Raw genomic sequence first — 25,797 nt, forward strand, 5'->3', positions numbered from 1 at the left:
CTTTTAATGTTTGATGCATTACTGTATTTTAATATTTTATTGGAAGCCGCCCAGAGTGGCTGGGGAAGCCCAGCCAGATGGGCAAGGTATAAATAAATTATTATTATTATTATTATTATTATTATTATTATTATTATTATTAAATGCACACACAATACGCTTAACCTCGTTATGCACGATGGAGTGTTACCCTAGTGCAGTGCCAGCTTGAAATACAACTTCTTAGTTGAGATCTGGCTGTGAAACTGATAGCATAGGTACAAGAAAGAAGATTCCACCTAAACATTAGGAAGAACTTCCTGACAGTAAGAGCTGTTCAACAGTGGAATTTGCTGCCAAGGAGTGTGGTGGAGTCTCCTTCTTTGGAGGTCTTTAAGCAGAGGCTTGACAACCATATGTCAGGAGTGCTCTGATGGTGTTTCCTGCTTGGCAGGGGGTTGGACTCGATGGCCCTTGTGGTCTCTTCCAACTCTATGATTCTATGATTCTATGATTCTATGTGACGCTGTTCAGGAATGTTTCCAAGACAATGTGCCAACAGACAAGATGGAAGAGTGACAGGATCTGGCATGAAGGCTCGGGCATGATTCCAGCTGAACAACAGGCTCTCGTTAAGAATTCTCATGGTTCGGTTAACTGACAGTACAATGGAGTATATGCCTACTCAGAAGTAAGTGCTCTTACTTTTCCTCTAAAACTAGAAAGTCCCAGATGCTGCAGTCTTCCAGCCAAGTAATGTGTACATTAAAAATGCTTCTACTGGGGCTAAAATGTGCATAAAAATGTGAAAAGAACGTTCAAAAACTTCTTTATTTGGGGAAAAACAGCTGCATAAAAATGTGCATGTTAGACAAAAATGTGCAATTTGTATGACCACACAAATTTATTAGAAATTGACTGCTTCTCCCATCCTTATCTCTTCAAACAGCTGGGCACTCATGAGTCCAGGCAAATGCCTTAGAAAACATCTGCAGGATATCTAAATATGGTAGCAGCTGGATATGGTACAGTGGTACCTCAGGTTAAGTACTTAATTCGTTCCGGAGGTCCGTACTTAACCTGAAACTGTTCTTAACCTGAAGCACCACTTTAGCTAATGGGGCCTCCTGCTGCCACCACGCCGCCAGAGCACGATTTCTGTTCTCATCCTGAAGCAAAGTTCTTAACCTGAAGCACTATTTCTGGGTTAGCGGAGTCTGAAACCTGAAGCGTATGTAACCTGAAGCGTATGTAACCTGAGCTACCACTGTATTAGGAAAGGGTTAGGGTGCCCCCTGGTGTCCTACCAAAACACTGACAATGGAATATAGGAAGTGACCTCATACTAATTCAAACTGTTGGTCCACCTGGCAGCCTCTCAGTGGTGCTTGATGCCCTAGCTAGGTTTGCCATATGTCCTCTTTTTCCAGGACACGCCCTCTTTTTCATGGGTGTGTAAAATGAGAGTCGTCAGCGACCCATAGTTAAAAGTAGAAGTCGTGTCCTCTTTTTTGCTCTTCAAAATATGGCAGCTGTACAGCCCAGAGCTTTCCAAACTGGGTTTAAAAGGGTAGGTTGGGCCAATGGGTGGAAGATGAGATCAACAGTGGCTATTAGCTACCATGGCTGTTTCCTGCTTCTAGGTTCAGAGGCCGGATGTCCCTTGAAGGACCAGTTCTTGGGGGGGGGAGTGCAGGGGAGGGTTGTCCTCTTCACACTGGTTTCTCAGTGGCATCTAGATGGCCACTGTAGGACACGTGATGTTGGCAGTAGATGGACCACATGGCTCTTCTTATGTTATTTGGTATATATCATAAGGGCAGAAGCAAGGTGTTTTGCTAGACCTTGTCCTGTTTTTCTGCTAGAAGCAGTTCCTTCAGAATCAGGAATGTGCCCAGCCTTGGTTTATCCATCAAAGGTGCAATTCGCTACAAGCCTATGGTTTCAGAGAGAGAGAGAGAGAGAGAGAGAGATGGTGGGATATCTTGAAGACCCAAACTGTGGTTGAGGAACCCATGGCTCTCCAGATGTTGGACTCTAAATCTCATCAGCCCCAACAGTCAGTCAACATTGCTCAGTTATCACATGCGTGTTCGGGGGGGGGGATTACAGTGGATTCCTCTATTTTCTCTGTGTGTTTGGGGATCCAGACAATGGTTTTTTTCCCACTGTGTGTGTGTGTTTCTATTCCTCCCTCCAGTTTAGTTGTCATTCCCCCTTTTCAGCAACTCAGCACACCACACCATTGCGTTTTTATGGGGTTGTTATGCAAACATATTGATTTTGATGTGTCGATCACTTCTGTCTCCAGGAAGCATCCAGATGTTAACCAGTAAATTACAGATCCAGTAAATAGATTTCAGACATTTTTTTTTTTAAGGAAAGATGACATGCAAAATAAATAAATGACAAGAGAAAAGCTGTGGTAGAAAGAAAATACTTTAGTTGTTTTTTTTAAAGAATTCAAAAAAATGTAAATAAATTACTTTTTGCAAATGAAACAAATGGAATGGAAATGGCCAAATATACAAACCAGAAAGTTTACACCCTATCTATTGTACTCAGTTCTTGGTGGTAATTTAAGCTTTCCATTCCCCTCCTCCACTATTTCTCTGACTCATCAACCTTCCAGTCCGGCGGATAGAAAATTCCAAAAGGACCAGTGGAAGAGACAACCGTAGAAACAATTTCAATCTCCCTTTCCTCAATATGGACTAGCATCTTGCGCAAAGGCATGTTTCCATCACGCATGGCGTGGCTTGGTAATGTAAGAGTCTTGACTGGTCAGGTGTGGAGGGAGGGATGATGCCAGGTATTGGGGAAGAAGGGCGGCAAAGGAGTGGGAATTTGGTGGGGTTGGCAAACACACACACAAACACAAGTACATATTTATAAATATGTTAGCTGCTTTTTGAGGTTTTGTTTCTCTTCCTTCAAGTCTGCTGCCTCCTCATCTTCTGAGTCTCACCCCTGGACTTGTGGCCCAAAAGTATTCCATGAACCCACCACTGAAGGTAATGGCCCTGGCTGTTGGTTGCCCCCCACCCCTGTTGTAAATGGATTATTGCATCTCACCCTCCCACTGCTCAGTTATTATTTTTTGTGCATCGTAAGCATTGGCACCCAAAGCAAACAGGATCGCTGATTGTTTGGTACAAGATGTGTCTATACAGGATGGCTGTCTCTCACACACGCACACGCACACACACACGAAGGAGGAGGCACAACTGTTCTTTCCTATACAAATGCCCCCCACTTCCACAAAAGAAACAGATTCTTGACCCCATCACATCTCATTGATTGTTCGGGTGACTTCATCCAGAACTTCCTCCAAGGAGCTCTGAGTCCTGCAAGAGAGAAAGGGGAGGAATCATTGCAAATGAGCGTGGACAGCGTGGCTCAAAATCGGTGCTGCATCAACAGCTCTGTACAAAACTGGCATTTTCAATCAGTGAAAACAACAACAACAACAACAACAACAACAACAACAACAACAACAACCTTCCATGAGAAAACCACCAACATCTCAACATATTGGAATAATTGATTTATTTGCTGTTGCATTTCTATCCCACTTCAAGGGGGGGTTCAAGAAGGCATACATAGTTCTATCCTCTCCCTATTTTTATCCTCAAAACAACCCTGTGAGGTAGGCTAGGCTGAGACACAATGACTGGCCTGAGGCCACATCCAGTGGACTCCATGACCCAGCAAGGATTTCAGCCCTGATCTCCTGGGTCCTAGCCCAGCTAACCATGACCCAACTGTAGCTAATGCTAGTCCTACTCAGAGTAAGGTAAAGGTAAAGGGACCGCTGACCATTAGGTCCAGTTGTGACCGACTCTGGGGTTGCAGCGCTCATCTCGCTTTATTGGCCGAGGGAGCCGGCGTACAGCTTCCGGGTCATGTGGCCAGCATGACTAAGCCGCTTCTGGCGAACCAGTTCAGCATTTACCTTCCCGACAGAGCGGTACCTATTTATCTACTTGCACTTTGACGTGCTTTCGAACTGCTAGGTTGGCAGGAGCAGGGACCGAGCAACGGGAGCTCACCCCGTCGTGGGGATTCGAACCACCGACCTTCTGATTGGCAATTCCTAGGCTCTGTGGTTTAACCCACAGCGCCACCCATGTCCCTCCTACTCAGAGTAGACCCACTTAAATTACTGGTCAATTTAGGCCCATTAATTTCAGTGGATCTACTCTGGGTAGGACTAACAACGGACTCAACCCAATGGAAATAACTGGTTTGACACCTTGCCTAGCTGGATCTGCTGTTGTCAACATAGCCTTTTGTTCTCAGGGCAGCTTATACCAAGAGAACATATGAAACACAATGCAAGAAGTAGGTCAGCAATTTAGCACTTAAAAGTGTGTTTTGTCAAAAGAGTTCAGTAACAAATCTTACAAAACCACACCCTCTGTGAAGGTTTGAGGCTGAGAGAGAAACATGTTTGAAGCTGACAGTAAGGAAAATGGGAATCTCTGAGTTGCTAGGCTGGTTTGGTTTGGGTTTTTTCCAGCTGATTGGTCTGAAGGTGATGAGGAAGAACTATAGCTCAGTGGTGAGCATCAGATTTCCATGCAGAATATCCCAGGTCCAATCACTGGAATCTCCAGGTAGGCCTGGGAAATGCTCCCTGTCTGAAACCCTGAAGAACGGCTGCCAGTCTGAATAGGCAACACTGAGATAGACAAACAGTCTGACTCAAAATAAGGTAGATTCCGAAATTCCTATGTTCAACAGTAATTAGTTGGGTAGGAAAGATGGGGGGGGGTCACACCTGGCAACCAATGAGCCCCTTTCTGCAAGATCACTCCCATGGATTTAAAATTGTACGAAGACAGAGACTTGCTTTTCCCAAGAGTAATATTGTCTGGTTCCAGAATTAACACTAAATACATTGTTTCTGTTAAATGAGCCACTATAGCCTCTAGAGGGCCATGAAAATTTATGTCCCGGGCTTTTTAGACTCATCTACCCATGTACTAAAAGGGACGCGGGTGGCGCCGTGGTCTAAACCAAAGAGCCTAGGACTTGCTGATCAGAAGGTCGGCAGTTCAAATCCCCGCGACGGAGTGAGCTCCCGTTGCTCCTGCCAAGCTAGCAGTCTGAAAGCACATCAAAGTGCAAGTAGATAAATAGGTACCACTCCGGCGGGAAGGTAAACGGCGTTTCCGTGCGCTGCTCTGGTTTCACCAGAAGCGATTTAGTCATGCTGGCCACATGACCCAGAAAAACTGTCTGCGGACAAACATCGGCTCCCTTGGCCAGTAAAGCGAGATGAGCGCTGCAACCCCAGAGTCGTCCACGACTGGACTTAAAAGTCAGAGGTCCCTTTACCTTTACCCATGTACTATCTGAAACCAAAGGGTTTCCCAATGTGAATACTGGCACTATTTTCTACTTTCCTACCTCACTATAATTGGAAACACCCTCAGAAAACAGCCTCAGCCTTAGTGTCTCTCTCTTGCAGTAACTTCCTTCGTAATAATAATAATAATAATAATAATAATAATAATAATAATATTTATATCCCGCCCTCCCCAGCCGAAGCAGGGCTCAGAGTGGCTAACAACAATAAAAGTAACACAGTATTCTAAAATCAATTCATTCTAAAATCAAATCATTCTAAAATCAAATCAAAATCAAATCAATGGCAACCATTGGGCTAGAGTTCTGTCAGGATTACCAAAGGAGGGGGTCAGACTGTGCCTTGGCGAAAGGCCTGGTGGAACAGCTCTGTCTTGCAGGCCCTGCAGAAAGATGTCAAGTCCCACAGGGCCCTAGCCTCTTGTGACAGAGCGTTCCACCAGATTGGGGCCACAGCAGAAAAAGCCCTGGCTCTGGTCGAGGTCAGCCTAACCTCTCCGTTACCCCTTAACCATTTGGGAGGGGAATATCCACCATCTAAATATATGCTTTGAGGTGACCCTTTCATGTGACGCTTTAAGGAAGGACCACAGTTCAGTGGTATAGCATCTGCTTTTCATTTAAAAGGATCCAGATTCAATCCCTGGCATCTTCAACTAAAACAGGAGCAAGGTTGCACTCCCCCTGTTCCTCTCTCTGCATAGGTCATCCATCAGGGCAACCAAAGCCAACTCAGTCCTGTGGACAGGACTGAACCCATATTGTCATTGACTCAAGTTCTACCCATTGTCGGCTCTGGTTCCCCCTGCTGTTGGGCTCCCTAGCCTTTCACCCTACCAATCCCAACAGGTGCCAGCCACCATTATTGCTCATTTGGAAATATTAGAGCCACACCAATGAGCTCCAGTAATCTCTCTATTACGGAGGCTGGTTTTGCAATGGCTTCCAAGGGCAAAGGGATGCCAAAGGTTCATGAATGACTTTCCTACCCCCAATAGATAATGGAGCTGCAACAGAATACTCCATATGGAACAGTACCTTCTTTGAAGTCCACGCCAGGGACACAATCACCTGGGGCACACTTCAGTAAACACAGGGCACAACCTCCTTGTCATTCATCAATTCAACGTCGGAGTCAGGGAGATTCTTCATATGCTTGTACTTATTACTGGATGTCCTCTGGAGCCACAAAGAAGGGAAGAGGATGGAGAAGGAGATAAAAGATGTGAGGGATCACGGCTTCGGAGAATGAATCATATCTTACCCCCACCCACCTTTACTTCTACAGGTTTTGATGGACTTCCTTTTCCTATAGCAGAAGTCCCAACAGATTATGAGAACCAAATTGGATTAGCCATGGGAGCTGCCCATCCCCTCTGCAGACCCACCTGAATTCTTGGTATTTGGTTTCAAGGCCAGATAAGGATGGCCAGCCTTTTGCCCCTTTCCTTAGAGTGAGAGGTGTTGGTTGCTTGAAATGCAAATTGGCCTGAGAGGAGTGTGGTGATTGGAGAAAGGTCAGAAAGCCACCAACGATGCCTCCATAGATACAGGCCTTGTTTGTACCCTACATTTAAAGCAGTATTATACCACTCTAAGAGTCATAGCTTCTCCCCACGAATTCTGGGAAGTGTAGCTTGTTAAGAGTGCTCAGCACTTTTAGAATACCCCCTATCCCCCCACCCAAAGCTACAATTCCCAGAGTTCCCTGGGAAGAGGGATTGATTGATAAGCTACTTGTCTAAATGATATTTCTCCTCAAACAAGGATTACCTTGACCGGTGAGAGTTCCTGGTGAATTAGTTTCTTAAACTCACTCTTCTGGAACTTCTCCGTCTCGGCCACCTTCTTGTGGTTTGCCTTGGAGTTGCGCTCAATCATGTTTGTGAAGGCTTTGTACAGACTTGACATCTTGCGATGCTCAGATGTTTTCCTGCAAGTAGGAATGAAGGCTGATCACAAGAACATAATAAAAGCCTGCTGGATCAGGCCAAAGGCCTATCTGCTTCAGCATCCTGGCTCAACTGGTATTCAGCAAAGAGGGTTTATTGTATGATCCAAAAGCCGTAACAATTTAACTGGTAGTCAAAGACATATTGTGGAAGGGCTAGGAGTCCCTTCCTAGTGCAGGAGACTGAATAGGTCACTGTAGGTCTTCTTTTTACGGACCACCTTAAAATACCTGATGGCCTTGGAGGACCCATTCATGATTTCCATTCCATTTTGGAAGCAACTGCAATGTGCTTTGCTAGATGCTGAATTATTTGTAGCTGTCCTCTCGTTGCTTCTTTTATTTCTTATGTTGTATCTTCCTGTGTTGGAATCTGCACTCATAGATTTCAGATTGTAATAAAATGCAATAAAAGAAAGAAAAGATGCCATCGAAATGCAATGCAAATTCAACATGAAATTTCAATGCAGACATGCCCTGGACCACCTGAATGAAGCTCATGGATCACTGGTGGTCCACAGATTGCAGTTTGGGTACCACTGTTTCAGGGGTGCCACTGTGGGTACCCACTGCTGCAACTTGGGCACGCAACATCACACTCACTACGTGCAGGCGTGTGTGTGAGAGACGTCACACATCTGCGTTGCGGCGGCAGCGGTGACTCCTCTTCCTCCTCCTATCCACAGACAGTGAGACACCCTTTTCCATGGGGAGGGGCTTGGACTTGGAGACAGAGAGACCCACCAGCCAGAAAAGGGTGCATCTCTGGCTGGCAAAGAAGGGCAGAGCTGAACTGCTTCCCTCTCGGAGGCAGTGTTGCTGCCGCCTGCCAACGTTTTTCATTGACTTTGTGGGCACCCAGCCCCCAAAATTATTATTTTTTTCTATTTTATTGAAGTTTACAAGAAAAGAAAGAGAAACAAAGAACAATACATAACACTGTAAACACATTTATATACACGTTTTCCAAAATGCAAACTAAAAAAAAAAAAAAAAGACAAAAGAAAAGAAAATACTTTTCATAACCAATAATATTACCAAATTCATGCTTCAAACATTACAATATATAAATCCTAGTCAAAATATTATAAAAGACTTCCGCCGCATTCACCGCACGTTTTAGTTATCTTGCTCGCCTTTACATCTGTTCTTCCATCATTTCCCTTCCTTAGGTTCTTTCATAATCAGTCAAATCTTTATGTTCCCTATATTCTTCACAAGGTTAGTCTAAGCACAACCAAACTTTTGTATTTGAGCCCTGCTTGTATAAATAGTCATTTAAGCATTCCCATTGTTTCTGAATTATAGTTTTGGATTTATGCCTTCTTAAATCCGTCAGGTACTCACATAGTTTACTTAACCATTCCCCTTTTGTTGGGATAGAATTTCCTTTCCAATGTTATATTATTATATAATTCCAATGTTAGATATTATATACGGAATTTCCTTTCCAAAATTATATTACTGTGGGCGCCCAAGAACCCATGGCCCCCTGGAGTTGGCTCCTGTGCACTGTTATAGCCATTTGATTTTCATGACCCATTTTTCTCCTGGCAAGCGAGCAAGTATCACCCAGGGAGCTACACCCCACGGCTGCAATTGAACAAAATAGGAGGCGGAGGAGTGAGAGGAGGATTTGACCATGACTCACACCCAAAACTGCCCATATGTTCTCCCACACAAATCATGGGTGTCTGCTGGGACACTTGGGATTAACCTGGAGAAATGACACCTGTTGACACAACAGGTGCAATCCTAAGAATGTCTACTCTGATGTAAGACCCATCAAGTCTAATGAGTCTTGCTACCAATTAAGTAGGTGTCAATTTGCAGCCTCTCAGCTGTCAACCCGGAAGATACTTTTTTGTTTTTTCGGTCAATCTTTATTACGGTCCAGAGACCCAACAAATCGTTACAAAGCAATACACAATTCAGACAGCCTACCTCCAGGTTAAACAAGCATTTTGTTCAGACTTAAAGATAGGGATAATTGGTTCCTGCAACCACCGATAAAAACTTCGCCACTGCTAATGTTCTAGCGTTTGTCTGGTCTTCCAATAGGAACCTGACACAGTGAGCTTCTGATTTTCCCGGGAAAGGTACCAGCAAGAGTTTTTTAAATTAATTATTTGGTTTTTGAGGTTAAAATTTTACAGTCACATATACAACATAAAAACAAAATTCCAAGGAATCTCTTGGACTTCCCTCCTCCCCCTTGTGGGTCCTATTGTCAATCATTTCCTCCTGCACAGGTTTCCTCAAACTCGGCCCTCCAGATGTTTTGGGACTACAACTCCCATGATCCCTAGCTAGCAGGACCAGTGGTCAGGGATGATGGGAACTGTAGTCTCAAAACATCTGGGGGCCAAGGCTGAGAAAGCCTGCGTCCTGCATCTTTTATGACAATCCAAATATTTTACCTCTCTATTGTGTCCAAAATTCACCAATGAACCACAAGTGATATTTCAATCCTATGAACGATTGTAACTGTTTACAATGGACTTTAAAATACGTTATAAAATATTTCCCCATTCCTTATTAAAATTTTGGCCTTCCTTATTTCTGATTGTTCTGGTCATTTTAGCTATTTGTGCATAGTTCATTAACTTAATCTGCTATTCTTCTCTGGTCGGGACTTTATCTTCTTTCCATCTCTGGGCCAATAACATCCGCGCAGCTGTGGTCACATACATAAATAGTCTTTTCTGCACCCTAGGAATTTCGGCATCAACCGGGAAGATTAAGGACAGTCCAAAGGAAGGACTTCCTCACACAATGCGCAGTTGAACTATGGAATTTGCTCTTCACAGGAGGCAGCGATGGGCACCAGCTTGGATAATAATAATATAATAATAATTTATTATTTATACGCCACCCATCTGGCTGAGTTTCCCCAGCAACTCTGGACGGCTCCCAATCGAGTGTTAAAAACAATACAGCATTAAATATTAAAAACTTTCCTAAACAGGGCTGCCTTCAGATGTCTTCTAAAAGTCTGGTAGTTGTTGTTCTCTTTGACATCTGGTGGGAGGCCGTTCCACAGGGCGGGTGCCACTACTGAGAAGGCCCTCTGCCTGATTCCCTGTAACCTCACTTCTCGCAGGAAGGGAACCACCAGAAGGCCCTCGGCGCTGGACCTCAGTGTCCAGGCTGAACGATGCGGGTGGAGATGCTCCTTCAGGTATACAGGACCGAGGCCATTTAGGACTTTAAAGGTCAGCACCAACACTTTGATTTTCAAAGGGAATTAGACAACTTCATGGAGCAGAAGTCTGTCATGGGAGTTTTGTTCCATCTCCACAGTCCAAGGCAGGATGCCTCTGAATACCAATCACTGGGCCTCAGGTTCTGCTCTCAGGCTTCCCAGATTTAGAGCAGACAAAACGAAGGGCTATAGGTCATAGGTGCCCAGCGCATGCACCGTGATGAGATGATGTCACATTGCAGCGTGATGTCATGACATCACGCGCCCTGCAGCCTCAGAACTTGGCTTCTGGTGCCACCAGAAGTCAGGTTCCAAGATCCTGCAAGGCCTCAGAGAGCATCAGAAATTGCATCGGGGGCCCCTGCATTGTGGGTGCTGAGCTCAGGCCCCCGGGGGCCCCTATAGGAAAATCACTTCAAAATGCTTCATAAAAACTGATTCATATGGGGAAAAACAATAGGTTGCATTTAATGTTGAGGTAGACCATTGAAATTGATAGGCATGACAAACTTAGATCAATTAATTTCAAAGGGGGTGACTTGAAGTTGTCTGCAAAATAATAATCATATACTGGTAATAATAACAAGTTCGAAGAATTGATGCTTTTGAATTATGGTGCTGGAGGAGACTCTTGAGAATCCCATGGACTGCAAGAAGATCAAACCTATCCATTCTGAAGGAAATCAGCCCTGAGTGCTCACTGGAAGGACAGATCCTGAAGCTGAGGATCCAATACTTTGGCCACCTCATGAGAAGAGAAGACTCCCTGGAAAAGACCCTGATGCTGGGAAAGATGGAGGGCACAAGGAGAAGGGGACGGCAGAGGACGAGATGGTTGGACAGTGTTCTCAAGGCTACCAGCATGAGTTTGACCAAACTGCGGGAGGCAGTGGAAGACAGGAGTGCCTGGCATGCTCTGGTCCAGGGGGTCACGAAGTGTTGGACACGACTAAACGACTAAACAACAACAAATCAATACGCCTGCCTTATTGCAGAGCGAAATCATCGTACTCATCATCCAACACAACAAAATAATATGCATCTGAACAGTAAGTTACTAGAATGCCATAGTGGGGCAAGGCTGTTTGCTTGCTGCCCTGATTTTGAGCTTCCGAGATCATTTGGCTGTCTACAATGGGATAGGGCTGTAGCTCAGCAGTAGACATACCGTAAATTTCGCTCCATAACACGCAGATTTTTCCTCCTAGAAAGTAAGGGGAAATGTCTGTGCGTGTTATGGAGCGAATGCCTACAGATGGCGGGGGAATCTGCTGCAGTTGTGAGCAGTCCGTGGCTTGCTTTGAAACAGCAAAGCGGGTGTAAGCGGCTCCTGTCAGCGAGCCGAGCCGGGAGGAGGGAGAGAAGCAGAGCGGGCTTGGCTGCTTTAAAAAAACCCGTCCTCTATGTTCCTCTCTCCTCCCCACAGAGCTGCTAAGTAGCAGCGAAGCTTTTCAGCCAGCCTAGCCGGGAGGAGGGAGAGAAGCAGAGCGGGGTTGGCTGCTTTTAAAAAAAACCGTACTCTCTGTCCCTGCCTGCAGTTTTTTGCTGTCCGATTTTGGATTAGCCACTGTAGGGGCTGTGTGTGTGTGTGCTTGAGCTATAGTTCTCCTCCTCCTGCTTCCCCTTCGCTCTCCCTGCGCCCCTGCACTCTCCCTCCGACTTTAGAATTGACACTCTGTGTCTGTGTGTGTGAGAGAGAGGGCTCCTTCTCCTCCTCCTGCTTCCCTTCACTCTCCCTGCGCTGTCCCTCCGACTTTAGAATTGACACTCTGTGTCTGTGTGTGTGTGTGAGAGAGAGAGAGGGCTCCTTCTCCTCCTCCTGCTTCCCTTCACTCTCCCTGCGCTGTCCCTCCGACTTTAGAATTGACACTCTGTGTGTCTCTGTGTGTGTGAGGGCTCCTTCTCCTTCTCTTGCTTCCCGTTCACTCCCCCAGCGCCCTGCGACTTTAGGGCCAGTTCCCTCTCTGCGTGTGTGTGTGTTTTGACCTCACTGCGCTTGTTGGGGGAGAGTGTTGGTCGCAATTTTTCTTGATTTGTCTCAGAGTGGTTACTATCATGGTTTCCTTGCCGGGGAGGAGGGAGAGACGCAGAGCCTGCTTGTTCTAAAGGAGCAAAGCTGGAGAGGAGCCTCTCCTGCATTATCAGCAGCATCCTTCTCCACACCCCCCACGCGAGCTCCTTGTCCCTTGAGTTCTTTTCCTTCCCTCCCCACTTAAAACGTGGTTACAAAGCACGGATCCACATGGATCCTCAGGATTTTTGCACTAGGTCACCCCAAATTCACCATCAGATCACATAGCATATCCATGGCTACAGCCTGCACCAAAACACACACGCACCCACTGTTTCATGGGGTCGCAATGGCGCAAAAACGTGGTTACAAAGCATGGATCCACATGGATCCTCAGGATTTTTGCATTGGGCTACCCCAAACTCACCGTCAGATCACATGTCTGTGACCACAGCATGAACCACAAAAATCATATATCCACTGTTTCATTTAGAATATTTTTTTCTTGTTTTCCTCCTCTAAAAACTATGTGCGTGTTATGGTCAGGTGCGTGTTATAGAGCGAAAAATACGGTAGGTGCCAACTCCCTGGGGCCCTGGGTGCCTGAGCACCCACAAAATTCCACATGAAGGGGCTGAGCACCCACAAATTTCAGTGCCAGGGACATGCATGTTGCATGGCACCCATGGTGCTGGGCACCCACAGTCATGGAGCCAATTTGGCACTCCTGGATTTCGCCATACAGTAAAAACCATGTACAGAACAATTGCATATATAAGAGTAGTCAAACACACACACAAACATATTCAGATACCAACTGGAACCACCATCAGCCTCTCATCATCAATGCATTTCATAACATACCATTTTTCTATAAAGCACCAGTACTTCCACTGATGATGTTCTGCAGTCTGAATTTCCCCCAGGTTGGTTTCAGGGGCTGGGGGCACTGCTAAACCACTGAGCCCCTTGGGCTTGCTGATCGGAAGGTCAGCAGTTCGCATCCCCGTGACGGGGTGAGCTCCTGTTGCTCTGTCCCAGCTCCTGCCAACCTAGCAGTTCAAAAGCACACCAGTGCAAGTAGATAAATAGGTACCATTGTGGTGGGAAGGTAAACGGTGTTTCCATGCACTCTGGCACTTGTCACAGTCCTCTGTGCGCCAGAAGTAGTTTAGTCATGTTGACCACATGACCTGGAAAGCTGTCTGTGCACAAACACCGGCTCCCTCGGCCTGAAGTGATATTTGCTCCTCAATAGTCACCTTTGACTGGACTTAACCGTCCGGGGGTTCTTTACCTTTCCCTTACCTTTCATGCATGGTGAATCCTTACAGCAATGGAACCTCGCAGAAGTGAATTGGGCTAAATGGGCTTTCAATACATGCCTCATTCCCAACTCTGTGGTCCCAGGACTGCACCCACACAATGTATCTAAACCATTTTTAATTCATTTTTAAGCACATTACTTTCTCCGAAGAATGCTGGGCACTGCAGCTAACTCCTCACAGAGCTACAAATTCCCAGCACCCTGAAGAAAGTGTGCCTCCCCCTGGATTCTTCAGGTGAGTTTGCTTTAAATATGTATGCAGCCTAAACCTAAAACAGAATAAAATCCCCAGACTTACCCAGGTCAGCGCTGAGAAATTGGCCCGGGCAAATGCCGCATTTGCAAAAGCAAGGCACCCCACGCCAGCTTCCCTTATGCTGAGCGGTGAGAGAAAGTGGGAGGCGGGTGGTGAGTTTCCTTCTGGCCAAACCTGCTCTGCTGTTGTTGTTGTTCCATTTCCCCTGCGTTCCTGCTGGAACCCTCCCAGATGATCATATGTCAGGAAGGTGTTTATCCACGTGGGTGAGAGACAGGTTGAGAGAGATGGGGAGCAGGTTAGCTCTCTGCAGGAGATTGGGGTCAAGGGAATAAGAAGACCGAAAAAGAACGTTTCCTTTTAAAAATATATATCTTTATTAATTTAAAATAAATACCTTTATGAGAAAACAGACCTACATACAAGTAAACAAACATACAATAAAACAAAAAAACAGAAAAACCAAACAAACCATGCACTATAAGATAATTAATTAATATAATTATAATATGATTCATATAATTAGCATTATATATACTCCTGATACTAAACACAATTATAAAACTTATAGAGAAGAAATTTAAAACTGACTTCCAGTTAATCTCACTGTACTTTATCTATCCATTACTTTATACCACACAGTTACATATTTCTTATATAATTTCTTTTTACCTCCCTACAAACTTATATTTATACAATACAGGGATCAGTCTAATTCTGCCAAGGTGTTTCCTTTTATTCCATGGTTTTCTAAATATTCTTTAAAGATTCCCCAATCCTTATAGACTTTTTGTTTTGGTTGGCCTCTTACTCTTACTCTTCCTGTCGCTTTCGCTAGCTGCAGATATTCTGCCATTTTATTTTTTATTTAGAATATCTGCGAGAAAGGTGTCCTATGCGCTGGAAGAAATTATAGCTGTCCTCTGCCTCCACAGTCAGAAGCAGCAATGATTCTGAATACAGTGGCACCTCGGGTTACATACACTTCAGGTTACAGACTCCGCTAACCCAGAAATCGTGCTTCAGGTTAAGAACTTTGCTTCAGGATGAGAACAGAAATCATGCTCCGGCGGCGTAGCAGCAGGAGGAGGCCCCATTAGCTAAAGTGGTGCTTCACGTTAAGAACAGTTTCAGGTTAAGTATGGACCTCCGGAACGAATTAAGTACTTAACCCGAGGTACCACTGTACCAGTTGCTGGAAACCACAGGACGGAAGAGTGTTGTCTGGTTTGGTTCAGCTTATGTATTTCCCACTAGGGAATAGATGCAGAACTAGATCATTCATTCATTCATTTTTAATTTTTTATACAGTCCTTCACCCGAAGATCTCGGGGCATTTTGCAAGATGAGTATAGAAAACAAAAATACATAATGGAAACTAAAACAAAAAAACCCCATAACCTCCGCTCCCACAAATACCTTGAAAACAAAAAATTATGGAAAAGTGGGATAGATATAAGATATATGTTCAAAAATACAGTCAAGGTTTGCTATGTATGCTAGCATTCGATTGACGTTGGAGAGAGACTGAGATGAGAAATAAGACAAGGGTACATATTGATATAGGAATGTATTAGATAAAATGTAAAGAAATATACTATAATAAGAGTACATTCATTTGTAAAAAAAGGAATATACAACGGGATAGACAGGAAGTCCAAAGTGTTGGTATATATATGATTTTGGAATAGTTTTTTGTCCTTGTTTTTTTCTCTCTTTTAGTATATAAACTTTGTATACATGTTGAAAATTATAGTATAATAAGCCTTGTGGTGTAATGTGATAATGCTTACCGATGTAACATAAGAACTTTAATAGATAAATCCAGACTAAACGTCTTTCCTTCTGCAGTGTTGGATGGCAGGTTGAGAGGAGTTCCCTACCACGACAGACTTTGCTCATGTGTTCAAGACATCGATTCTATAAAACATATTTTGCTGCACTGTGCAAAATATGAGCAAGCCAGGGCTGAACTGATATTACCCTTGCTGGTACCTTTCCTGGGAAAATCAGAGGCTCACTATGTCAGGTTCCTATTGGAAGACCAGACAAATGCTAGAACATGCGCAGTGGCGAAGTTTTTATCGGTGGTTGCAAGAACCAATGATCCCTATCTTTAAGTCAGAAAAAAATGCTTGTTTAACCTGGTGGTAGGCTGTCTGAATTGTGCATTGCTTTGTAATGATTTGTTGGGTCTCTGGACTGTAATAAATTAAGTTAATAAGTAAATAAAATTAAAAAATAAAAAATAAAAAAATAAAATAAAAAAGAGTACAGTGGCACCTCAAGTTAAGAACTTAATTTGTTCCAGAGGTCCGTTCTTAACCTGAAACTGTTCTTAACCTGAAGCACCACTTTAGCTAATGGGGCCTCCTGCTGCCTCTGCGCCGCCGGAGCACGATTTCTGTTCTTATCCTGAAATAAAGTTCTTAACCCGAGGTACTACTTGCGGGTTAGCGGAGTCTGTAACCTGAAGCATTTCTAACCCGAAGCGTTTGTAACCTGAGGTACCACTGTACCTGCCAAAACAGCCTAATGTGGGTCACCTGTGCTCTTCAGCCATGGAATGTTGATTGGCTGTTGGGATGAGAAGGGAAAATGGGAATGGCATGTTGTGTAGGATGGTTTGGCTGGCTGGAACTATGAGAGAACTGACACACTTCTTCATTCATCCGAAAGAATAATATAATCACAGTGTTGGAGGAGATCCTGTGCGCCGTGTGATTCAACCTTCCCCAACCAGATGTTCTGCAAATGAAGTTGAACCATGACTCCCATCATCCTTTAACGTTGGTCATGCTGGCAGGGACTGAAGGGTGTTGGGGGTCCAACAATATCTGGAGGATGCCACATTGGAGAAGGCCAATCTAGCAGGACATTGCTACCCTTCTTGAAGGAGCAAATCCAGCATATGAGTGTTGGAAGATTCCGTTCCACCTTAAGGATCAGGCATGATTGTTGTGTGTCGCATGCCTGTCTACACAGCTTGCTGGGAACTTCCGTGTGTGTATAGCCTCAGAGAGCTCCAAGCAAAGAACCAAATACTTGCAGATAAAGTTACATCGTGCAAGAAAGTGTATCCAGAAAGGGCTCATTCAGGTGTCCTACACGCCAGGAAACAAAATTCCTGCAGATCTGTTGTCTAAGGTTGTTAACAGAGAACAACTTAAGGTTTATGTACAGCGGTTGCAGTTAGGTTGAAATACTGCGACACAGGTTACACGGAAAGGGGGAGGATGTTGGGATATTCTGTTCCACCTTAAGGAACTGGCATGATGGTTATGTGTCACATGCCTGTTTACACTCCAGCACAGCTTGCTGGGAACTTCTCTTTGTGTATAGCTTTTGCTTTTGCTGTCTTGCTTTGGACATGAAGGAGATCAGACATGTTTCCTTTTGTCCTGCTATGTGCTGAATAAACTGCTTGTAAATATGCTCACACAATTTCTCCTGCCACTTCTGTTGCGTAGTGTTTACTCTGCTGAGAAGCGTGCCCCAGCTTCTGAGCATAGCTGTCAACCGTCCCTTATTTGGCGGGAAAGTCCCTTATCCCAGCGCTGTGTCCCGCTGCTGTCCCTTATTGATGATGTCCCTTAAATTTCCCGGGTTTCAAAGGAAGCAGCTCCTCTCCCTCCCTCCCTGCTGGCCAGGGAGGAGGGCGGCTCCAACTGTGTTGCTTGGCTGCGTTGCTCACCCAGTAAGGAGTCTAAAAATGACTGGGGGGTGGAGCTTGCATGCCTTGTGCCGATCAAATTGGCCGCGTTGCCTGGGGACTCGCCTTTGCTCAGCGCTTCCCAGCAGAGAGGTGACGGTGGTTTTCCTTGCTGCATCCCCTTTGCTGGGTTGCTGCGCTGTAGGAACCACCGCTTGAGGCTTCGTTTGGCTGCTGGCTGGGCTTTCTGCCTTTGGCTTGGAGGGGCTCAGAAGTTGAACATACCTGTGCTTAGAAAATCCCTTATTTTGGCTGCTGATCCCTTATTTTCAAATCTGTAAGTTGACAGCTATGCTTCTGAAGCTTCTGAAGCTCGGGCTACTGATGCTGCACCAAGGACTGGAGATCACCCAGCGCACCGGCCAGTGGGCTGGAGTCAGCTAGAGGCCTGCCAATTGCCCCCATTTCCTTGGTTGCTTACCAACAATGAGCATTCCCAGCAGAGCTGGATGTCCTTGAAGACTGAAGACCATTCTCTGCTAGATGTGGTGGTTATGTTCTACCTCCACCACCATAGGCAGTAGGTCTCCCTACCACTTGCAGGGCATCACAGGCTGGGAGGGTGTAGCTGTTGTGCTCAAGCAAAGACGGATTTAGGGCAGCGCACCCAGTTCTGCCACACTGCGTGCCAAACATAGTGTCAGAATGGAAGACGAGAGGCAGTGGGGCACTGAATGTTGGCCTCTCCCAGGATGCTGCTGAAATTTGAAAGAGCAAAGTTTGCCCCAGGTCAGGTCCTCTTGTGAACTTCCCATTGGGGCACCTGGTCAGTGTCAGGCATCAGGAGATCTGAGCCCCCCCCCCCCAAGGTTGGCTACCAGGAATAGATAGACAATCGGAGTTCTTACCCCAAACTCGGCCCTTCAGATGTTTTGGGACTACAACTCCCATCACCCCTAGCTAACAGGACCAGTGGTCAGGGATGATGGGAATTGTAGTCCCAAAACATCTGGAGGGCAGAGTTTGGGGGTGCCTGTTCTTACCAATGTATTTTATTCAATATTCACACAGAGTGGTTTAGAAATGCAGTCTCCTGGAGTAATGGCGTTGTTCTGGGTAATCTCCACTCCGCTTCTCTCCTCAATCGTCAACAGCACCTAACCTTAAAGTGACCGCTTAGGGGATTTCTCTCTGAGATCTTTGCTCTCTTAATTTTAATGCTCACCAGGTTCTTGGAGAAGGGGTGGTCTGGAATGCTTTCTAGTGATAACGTGTCATCCAGCTGCTCCAGTTCTGCCTCCTCCTCCTCCTCTCCCATTATTTCCCAACTTTAACCCCTCATCTGGCTCTGAGCTGTGACCTTCCGCAAACCACTAATGTAAATCTAAACTAAGCTCTTTGTGGCTTAGGGCCCTCGTATTTACGGGACCACCTCTCCTGGTATTCCCCACAGAAGACCTTAAGGTCCATGAATAACCATAGTTTAGAGGTCCCGGGCCCTAAGGAAGTCAGACTATCCTCCACCAGGGCCAGGGCCTTCTCAGTGATGGCTCCGTCCTGGTGGAATGCTCTGTCCCATGAGACTAGGGCCCTACAGGATTTAACCTCCTTCCGTCGGGCCTCCTTCTGCCTGGCCTTTAATTTGAATTCAGCCTGATCTTTTATTCCCCTTCTCTTCCCTCCCCTTTTATGAAGATTACCCGCTCTGAGACCCCACAGCTAATTCTCCCCTGGCCTCCTCGCTAGCCCAAGTAGGACTAATTCAGCCAGCTAGCCCTGGTGACTATGTAATGCTTATTAGATGGATTTCCCCCAAATTGATTTCTGAACTTTGAATTTTATTGTTATTCATGTTTTTATACTGTATTTTATGCTGCTTCTACAGCATTGTTAGCCACCCCGAGCCCGGTTTTCTGAACCAGGAAGGGCAGGGTATAAATAAAATTATTTTATTTTATATTATTATTATTATTATTATTATTATTATTATTATTATTATACTGTCTTCCTCTTCTCTGGGAGGTTCAGGCTGGGGAAGTGATCTCCACCATTCCTCCCCTGTCCAGTGCCTGACAGTCGGCCACTGTGAGAACAGGATTCTGGACTAGATGACAGCTTTGGCTTAATCCAGCAGGGTTCTATCTAGACCAGCCTTTCTCAAGCTGTGGGTCCCCAGATGTTGTTGAACTACAACTCCCATCACCCCTAGCTAGCAAGGCCAGAGCTCAGGGATGATGGGAGTTGTAGTCCAACAACATCTGGGGACCCACAGGTTGAGAACCACTGATCTAGACAAATTCATGGAGGATGAAGCTACCAGTGGCTACTACTGGTATGAAGGCTATGTCAGAGTCAGCCTCTGAATAGCACCACTTGCTGGGGGTTGCATCCAGGGCAGATCCTGTGTACTCGGATGCCACTGAGTTCAGCGGGGAGCTTACTCCCTTTTAATTGAGTATCAGATTGCAATCTCTGAGCTGTCAACCGGGAAAATCCAGGAGAGGCAAAAGGAAGAACTTCTTCACGCAAAACATACTTAAAGTGTGCAATTCACTCCCACAAGATTGAGTGATAATGGCCAACAGCTTGGACAGATTTACAGCTGCCAGTGGCTTCAGGTTAACTCCAATGTCAGGTGGTGTATGCTTCTGAATGCCAGTTGCTCGGACCTGCAAATGGAGAGAACTGCTGTTGCACGCAGGTCCTGTTTGCCCGTTTTCCCTGGGCATCTGGTTGAGACTCTGAGAACATCATGCTGGTCTAGATGGGCCTTTGACCCGATTCAGGATGGCCCTTCTGATGTTCTTATGTTAGGGAAAGGCTATCAACCCTTTAGGTCAGGCATGTCCAAAGTCTGCTCCAGGGGCCTAATCCGGGCCCCGTGGCAGTATATGTCCTGGGGTAAAATCCTAAAAAAAAGCTCAGCAACTTCAATCCTTCAAAAAAGCTCAACTTTGGCTGGTCCTCACACATGTCCACTTCATCAAAGCTGGCCCTCTTTGAAAAAAGTTTGGGCACCCCTGCTTTAAGTACAGTGGTACCTTGGGTTACAGACGCTTCAGTTTACATACGCTTCAGGTTACACACTCCGCTAACCCAGAAATAGTACCTCGGGTTAAGAACTTTGCTTCAGGATGAGAATAGAAATTGTGCCCCATTAGCTAAAGTGGTACTTCAGGTTAAGAATGGACCTCCAGAACGAATTAAGTTCTCAACCCGAGGTACCACTGTAATTGCTTCCATTATCCAACTGCTCTCATCGTCTCCTGGCATCCATGTGGAATTAACCCTTCTCCAACATAAGCTCATTAAGTCTCTGTACCGGAGGTGCCAGCTTGCAAGGGTGATTAGGGGGCCAATGCTGCTTGTGTGACGTCCCGATGTCACACGTGTGACGTCAGTACATTGGGAGGACCAAGAGTGGAGACAGATGTGGTGGCCCTGCAGCTTAAGTGGCCAGTGGCTTCTCCTCTGCCTCCTCCTGGTGCTGGCAGGAGGCTGCTTGACTCTCCTTCCCCTCCGTGGCAGGATGAGGACTCAGCCACTGGAGCCTGCACTGCAGTCAGCTCCTCACTTGGCCTCTGCACTTTTGGAACACTGGGGGGCAGGTCCTGGCTTCAACCCCAAAATATGGGGGGGGTGCCAAATGGACCCAGCCCCCTGGAGCTGGCCCGTTGCTTTGTATTCTTCTATGTGACAACTCTTCACTGCTCCTGAATACCAGCAGAACACAACTGGGAGAGGGCTATTGTTGACGACAGCATGAAATCATGAATCATACTGGGCTAGATTGTCCTGACTTCACAGGGCTGTTGTGACGATAAAGCAGAGGGAATGGCTTTGTTTGCTACCCTTAACCCCTAGAGAAAGGATCATCATAGGAACATAGGAACCTGCTTTATGCTGTGTCAAGTCATTGGGTCATCTCTCCCAGGTTTCAGGCAATTCCCGCCCCCCACTACTACCTGGAGTTGTTGGGGATTGGACCTGGGACCTTATGCATGCAGAGCAGGCACTGTTCCACTGAGCTACAGCTTTTCCTGAGTGTCAGGAATGAGCCAGCTCAAAGTGAAGGGTTACAGCCAACTGCAGAAAGCAGCCAGGAACAGGGAGGCTTTGATGTTAGTCAGGAAGGGGAGAGCCAGCAGCTGCAGAAATCAGCTCTTCCTGACCTTGACGGGCGAGCTGATAAGGGAGTAGCTGAGAGCAGGATAGAACACTGCCAAAGCATGCTGGAAGCTCAAATGAGCGTGAATAGACAATGAGACAGTTTGTTGGAAAAGGAAGAGTTGGGCACTAATCTAATCTCTCCAAGGAGTCAGAGAATGGGAGGGCTTCTAGATAGGAAGCAAAACAAGCGGTGAAAGGGGTGTCGTTTCAATACATTCTGCAAATCCCGGAAGGAATCTTCAGAAGGTTCATCATGAGTAATGATGTAGGAGGCTTTGTTAGAGCTGTCCGGAGCTATCTGTTTGCTTTTGCAATAAATCCTCCTTTTTAATTATCTACGCTCACTGTATTATCAAGCTGGGAACCTGGACTCCTGATGCTTAGCTGCAAGATGCCCATTACTTCTCCCAAGTGCTATTTTCTGGGGGGCGGGGGGAGGATGCCAGAACTCACCATGAATGCCTCTCATGTTCTCTTATAATGGCAATGCCGCCTGCCTGAAAGGTGCAGGAACTGAGTTCCAGTGAGTTCTGGCTGAAATAAAGCCCTGCATGTCCCACACCCAACACAGGCTGTTTCCTCTCTGAGAATTAAGCAGAGCCACAGATTCCAAAACACAAAAGACTGTACATCTCTTTATTTACACCACAGCAATGCTGATTCTAAGCTCCCCCTTGTGGAATTTGTGTGTAAATATATTAACATGTTAACCAACCGCCATGATGCAACCCAACCATCTAGAGCAGGCACGTCCAACTCCCACGAGACTGTGATCTACTGACAGTATAAAAAAAACTTGCAGTGATCTACCCATTGCCATTGGAGGAGGGACCAAAGTTGCTGAGCTTTTTTTAGGAGCCAAATGTTTTTTTTTTGGGGGGGGGGGTTTACAAATCACCAGGGGACAAAAGATAAACCAGGAATACCCCGCGATCGACCAGTAAGTCGCAATTGACCTGTTGGACATGTCTGATATCTGGAACACCCAAATCATATATGCTCAAAGCAAACTCAGTCTCATTATGTTGCCAAAACCGCACTGCACACATGCAAGAGGGAGACACCAGCAGGTTAAGGGAGACGCCAAAATTAGCAGAAGTGCAAAAGATCATTAATGAGAGAACCGCTAAAAAGAATTTTATTTAAAAACAGCACAGTACGTACCTGCTGAGCATGCTTAGCGGCCACTGAACAATGAGTGTCTTTTGGAGGGAGGAAATGGAAAACAGGGGAATGGTGAAATGAAATATCCTGGGGAAAGACACGTCTTAATGGATGGAAACCTCAACAGCTGCAGTCCAGGCTATGGCATTTTGTTGTAAGGTCTCACTTGCAGCCACCCTCATTCCTCTCTAACACTTCCAGCACTGCAGCAGATGAGTGAAGAAGTCTTCAGTTGTGCCTGTAATTGGGCCACTTGGAAATTTCCGAACGGATCGGCTCTCCGGGAGAAACAAGATTGCTGACGTCGCTGTGGGCTACTACGAGGTAATCTGGAGACAGGTACCCGACCTTGACAGAGAAGTCAAGCAGGCACTTCAAAGCTTTCCATGCCGCTTGGTTTGGAGACCTCTCTGGAAGAGAAAAGGATGGTGGCATGAGACTCCAGAGTTTTTACAAACACACCCGTTAGCTATGCATATATTTTTTTTAGGAGCATAAGAAGAGCTCGCTGGATCAGGCCACATGCCCACCTGGACCAGCATTCTGTTCTCACAGTGGCCAACCAGATTTCCCTGAGAAACCACTGGTCTGATCCAGCAGGGTTCTAAGTCCATTTTCCAGCATCCTATTTCACCATAGCTAGCCAGATGTCTCTGGTTAGTCCACAGGCTGAAAATGAGTGCTATAGCGCTCTCCAACTCTTGTTTCCCATTGACCGGAGGTGGACCTCAGACATAGCTGTTGATAGCTTTATTCTCCATGAATCTGCTTAATCTCCTTTTCGACAAAGGGACTCAATAGATCTATGTGAATGGACTCAATGCTCTAGAACATTCTAGCATGTCTCCGCCCATGCGCCATGTTTTCAGAGCACACACCTGGAGGGCAGGTGGGGGAAAGCAGGGGTGTTGCATCAAAGCATACAGTGGCACCTCAGGTTACATGCGATTCAGGCTACATACGCTTCAGGTTACAGACTCTGCTAACCCAGAAATATTACCTCAGGTTAAGAACTTTGCTTCAGGATGAGAACAGAAATCGTGCTCCGGTGGCGCGGCAGCAGCAGGAGGCCCCATTAGCTAAAGTGGTGTTTCAGGTTAAGAACAGTTTCAGGTTAAGAACAGACCTCCGGAACAAATTAAGTTCTTAACCCGAGGTACCACTGTACTTCAGTTTCTTCTGTGAAACAAAAACTGGAGAGCATTCACTTCTAAAAGATTGCTCTGTAGCAAGATGACTCTTTCTCACACATCCAGGCCCAATTTAGGAATGTGTCACAGAGCAACCTTTGACTTCAGAGGACCAACACCCTCCCCTTCAGTACAAAGCAAACTGTGTTCCCTTGAGAACCTCCCAAGAGTGGCATTCATCTAAAGAAGCCTCTGCACCATCCCATACAAAGCATGCAGCCCAAAGGGTGAGGTCATAAGCGAAGATAAGCCTGGCTGCTGGATCGACCCAATGGCCCCATCTAGTCCAGCATCCTCTTCCCACAGTGGCCAACCAGATGTTTACATGGGAAGCCTGCAAGTGAGACAACAGCAACTCCCCCGATTCTAGATTCCCAGCAACTGGTTTTGAGAAGCTTACAGCCTCCAACAGGGGTAAAACATAGAATAGAATTTTATTATTATGGTCACAGACCGTCAGGGAACTGCCATCGGAGCCAAGGGTGAAGGTAAGGCTCCCCAATGACGCTGGAGAGGGAGCCAGCAAGGAGAGAGGGAGAGCTTCCGCTGGGGAAGGAAATAAGCGTGACGCCAGGAAGAAAGGGGAGGCTGAGAGGGCTTCAGAGGGAGGGCTCCGAGACTCTTCCAGCGAGACCAGCGGGGAGAGCACAGGACCTCCGCTTGGGACGCCCACTCTGCACAGAAAGCTTCCGCGCAGGGAGGCTAGGCGGAAACTTGGTGTTAAAGAACTTTTATGTTGGAAGAAGTTCAGGAGACGCCCACTGACGGATTCTGCCAGTGATTGAGACAGCCACGGTGTAAGGGCTGTCCAGCCAGGGAAAAGTTTTTGCCAGACAACCCAGCCTGGAGCAGTTTGCGGCTTACGCACAAGCAACCCCAATTCCCATTACACAGACCATTTCCGGGTCACTTACAATATCAGGAAACTCATAAAACACAACAGGAATACATTAAATTGCAATTGGGTATAACCGAGACAATTCAGATATAGTGGCAGTTTAAAAAAAATTATTAAATCTTGATCACTAAAATATAACCCAAAATTATCATTTAAAACCTTAATCATTTTGGTAGTATAGCTTGTTCCCTAAGTTTTAGGGCAGCTGCACCGAATTTGGCCACCCTTAGCGTGATCTCTAGATCCTTGTCCTCTACCAGGAGTTTTAGACATTGAAATTCGGACCCATTTGGAGATTTTTGTGTAACAGGAATGATAAATACCGAGCGTATATCCCCGTGGAAACGGCAGCGTAACAAGACATGAGAGACAGTTTCTACCTCCATCAAGCCGCAGGGACAGACTTGTTCCACGTATGGTTTACCCTCAAATCTGCCCTGCAATAAGGCAGATGGCAGCATGTTGAATCTAGCGAGGGTAAATGACCATCTCTATTTGGGTATTTGTAATTTTGACAAATAATTTGCTGGGGTGAATCCTCTCCCATTATCTTTTATTGCTGGGTGTTTATTCATCTCGCTCACGTGGCATTGCAGTTCCACATCCCAATTTTTTTGGCGG

At 45.9% G+C, this 25,797-nt stretch overlaps 1 protein-coding gene and 1 long non-coding RNA gene across 2 annotated transcripts in view; both read right to left on the reverse strand.

Moving 5' to 3' along the window:
- Positions 1 to 2,877: 2,877 nt before the first annotated feature.
- Positions 2,878 to 14,292, reverse strand: LOC309330100. Its single transcript, XR_014151258.1, has 4 exons — positions 14,145 to 14,292; positions 7,126 to 7,285; positions 6,391 to 6,531; positions 2,878 to 3,326 (listed from the first exon to the last, which is right to left on the reverse strand). It is a non-coding gene; the product is annotated as an uncharacterized lncRNA (long non-coding RNA).
- An 8,511-nt stretch (positions 14,293 to 22,803) lies between these two features.
- LOC309330031 (peptidoglycan recognition protein 3-like) overlaps positions 22,804 to 25,797 on the reverse strand; it is a 30,864-nt gene continuing 27,870 nt past the window's right edge. The window contains exon 5 of the mRNA XM_081841427.1: positions 22,804 to 23,498. Coding sequence (XP_081697553.1) covers positions 23,317 to 23,498 — 182 coding nt within the window. The 3' untranslated portion in view covers positions 22,804 to 23,316. The remainder of the gene's footprint in view (positions 23,499 to 25,797) is intronic.

This window comes from Podarcis erhardii (genome assembly GCF_964252035.2).
Source record: "Podarcis erhardii genome assembly, chromosome: 15".
NCBI lineage: Eukaryota > Metazoa > Chordata > Lepidosauria > Squamata > Lacertidae > Podarcis > Podarcis erhardii.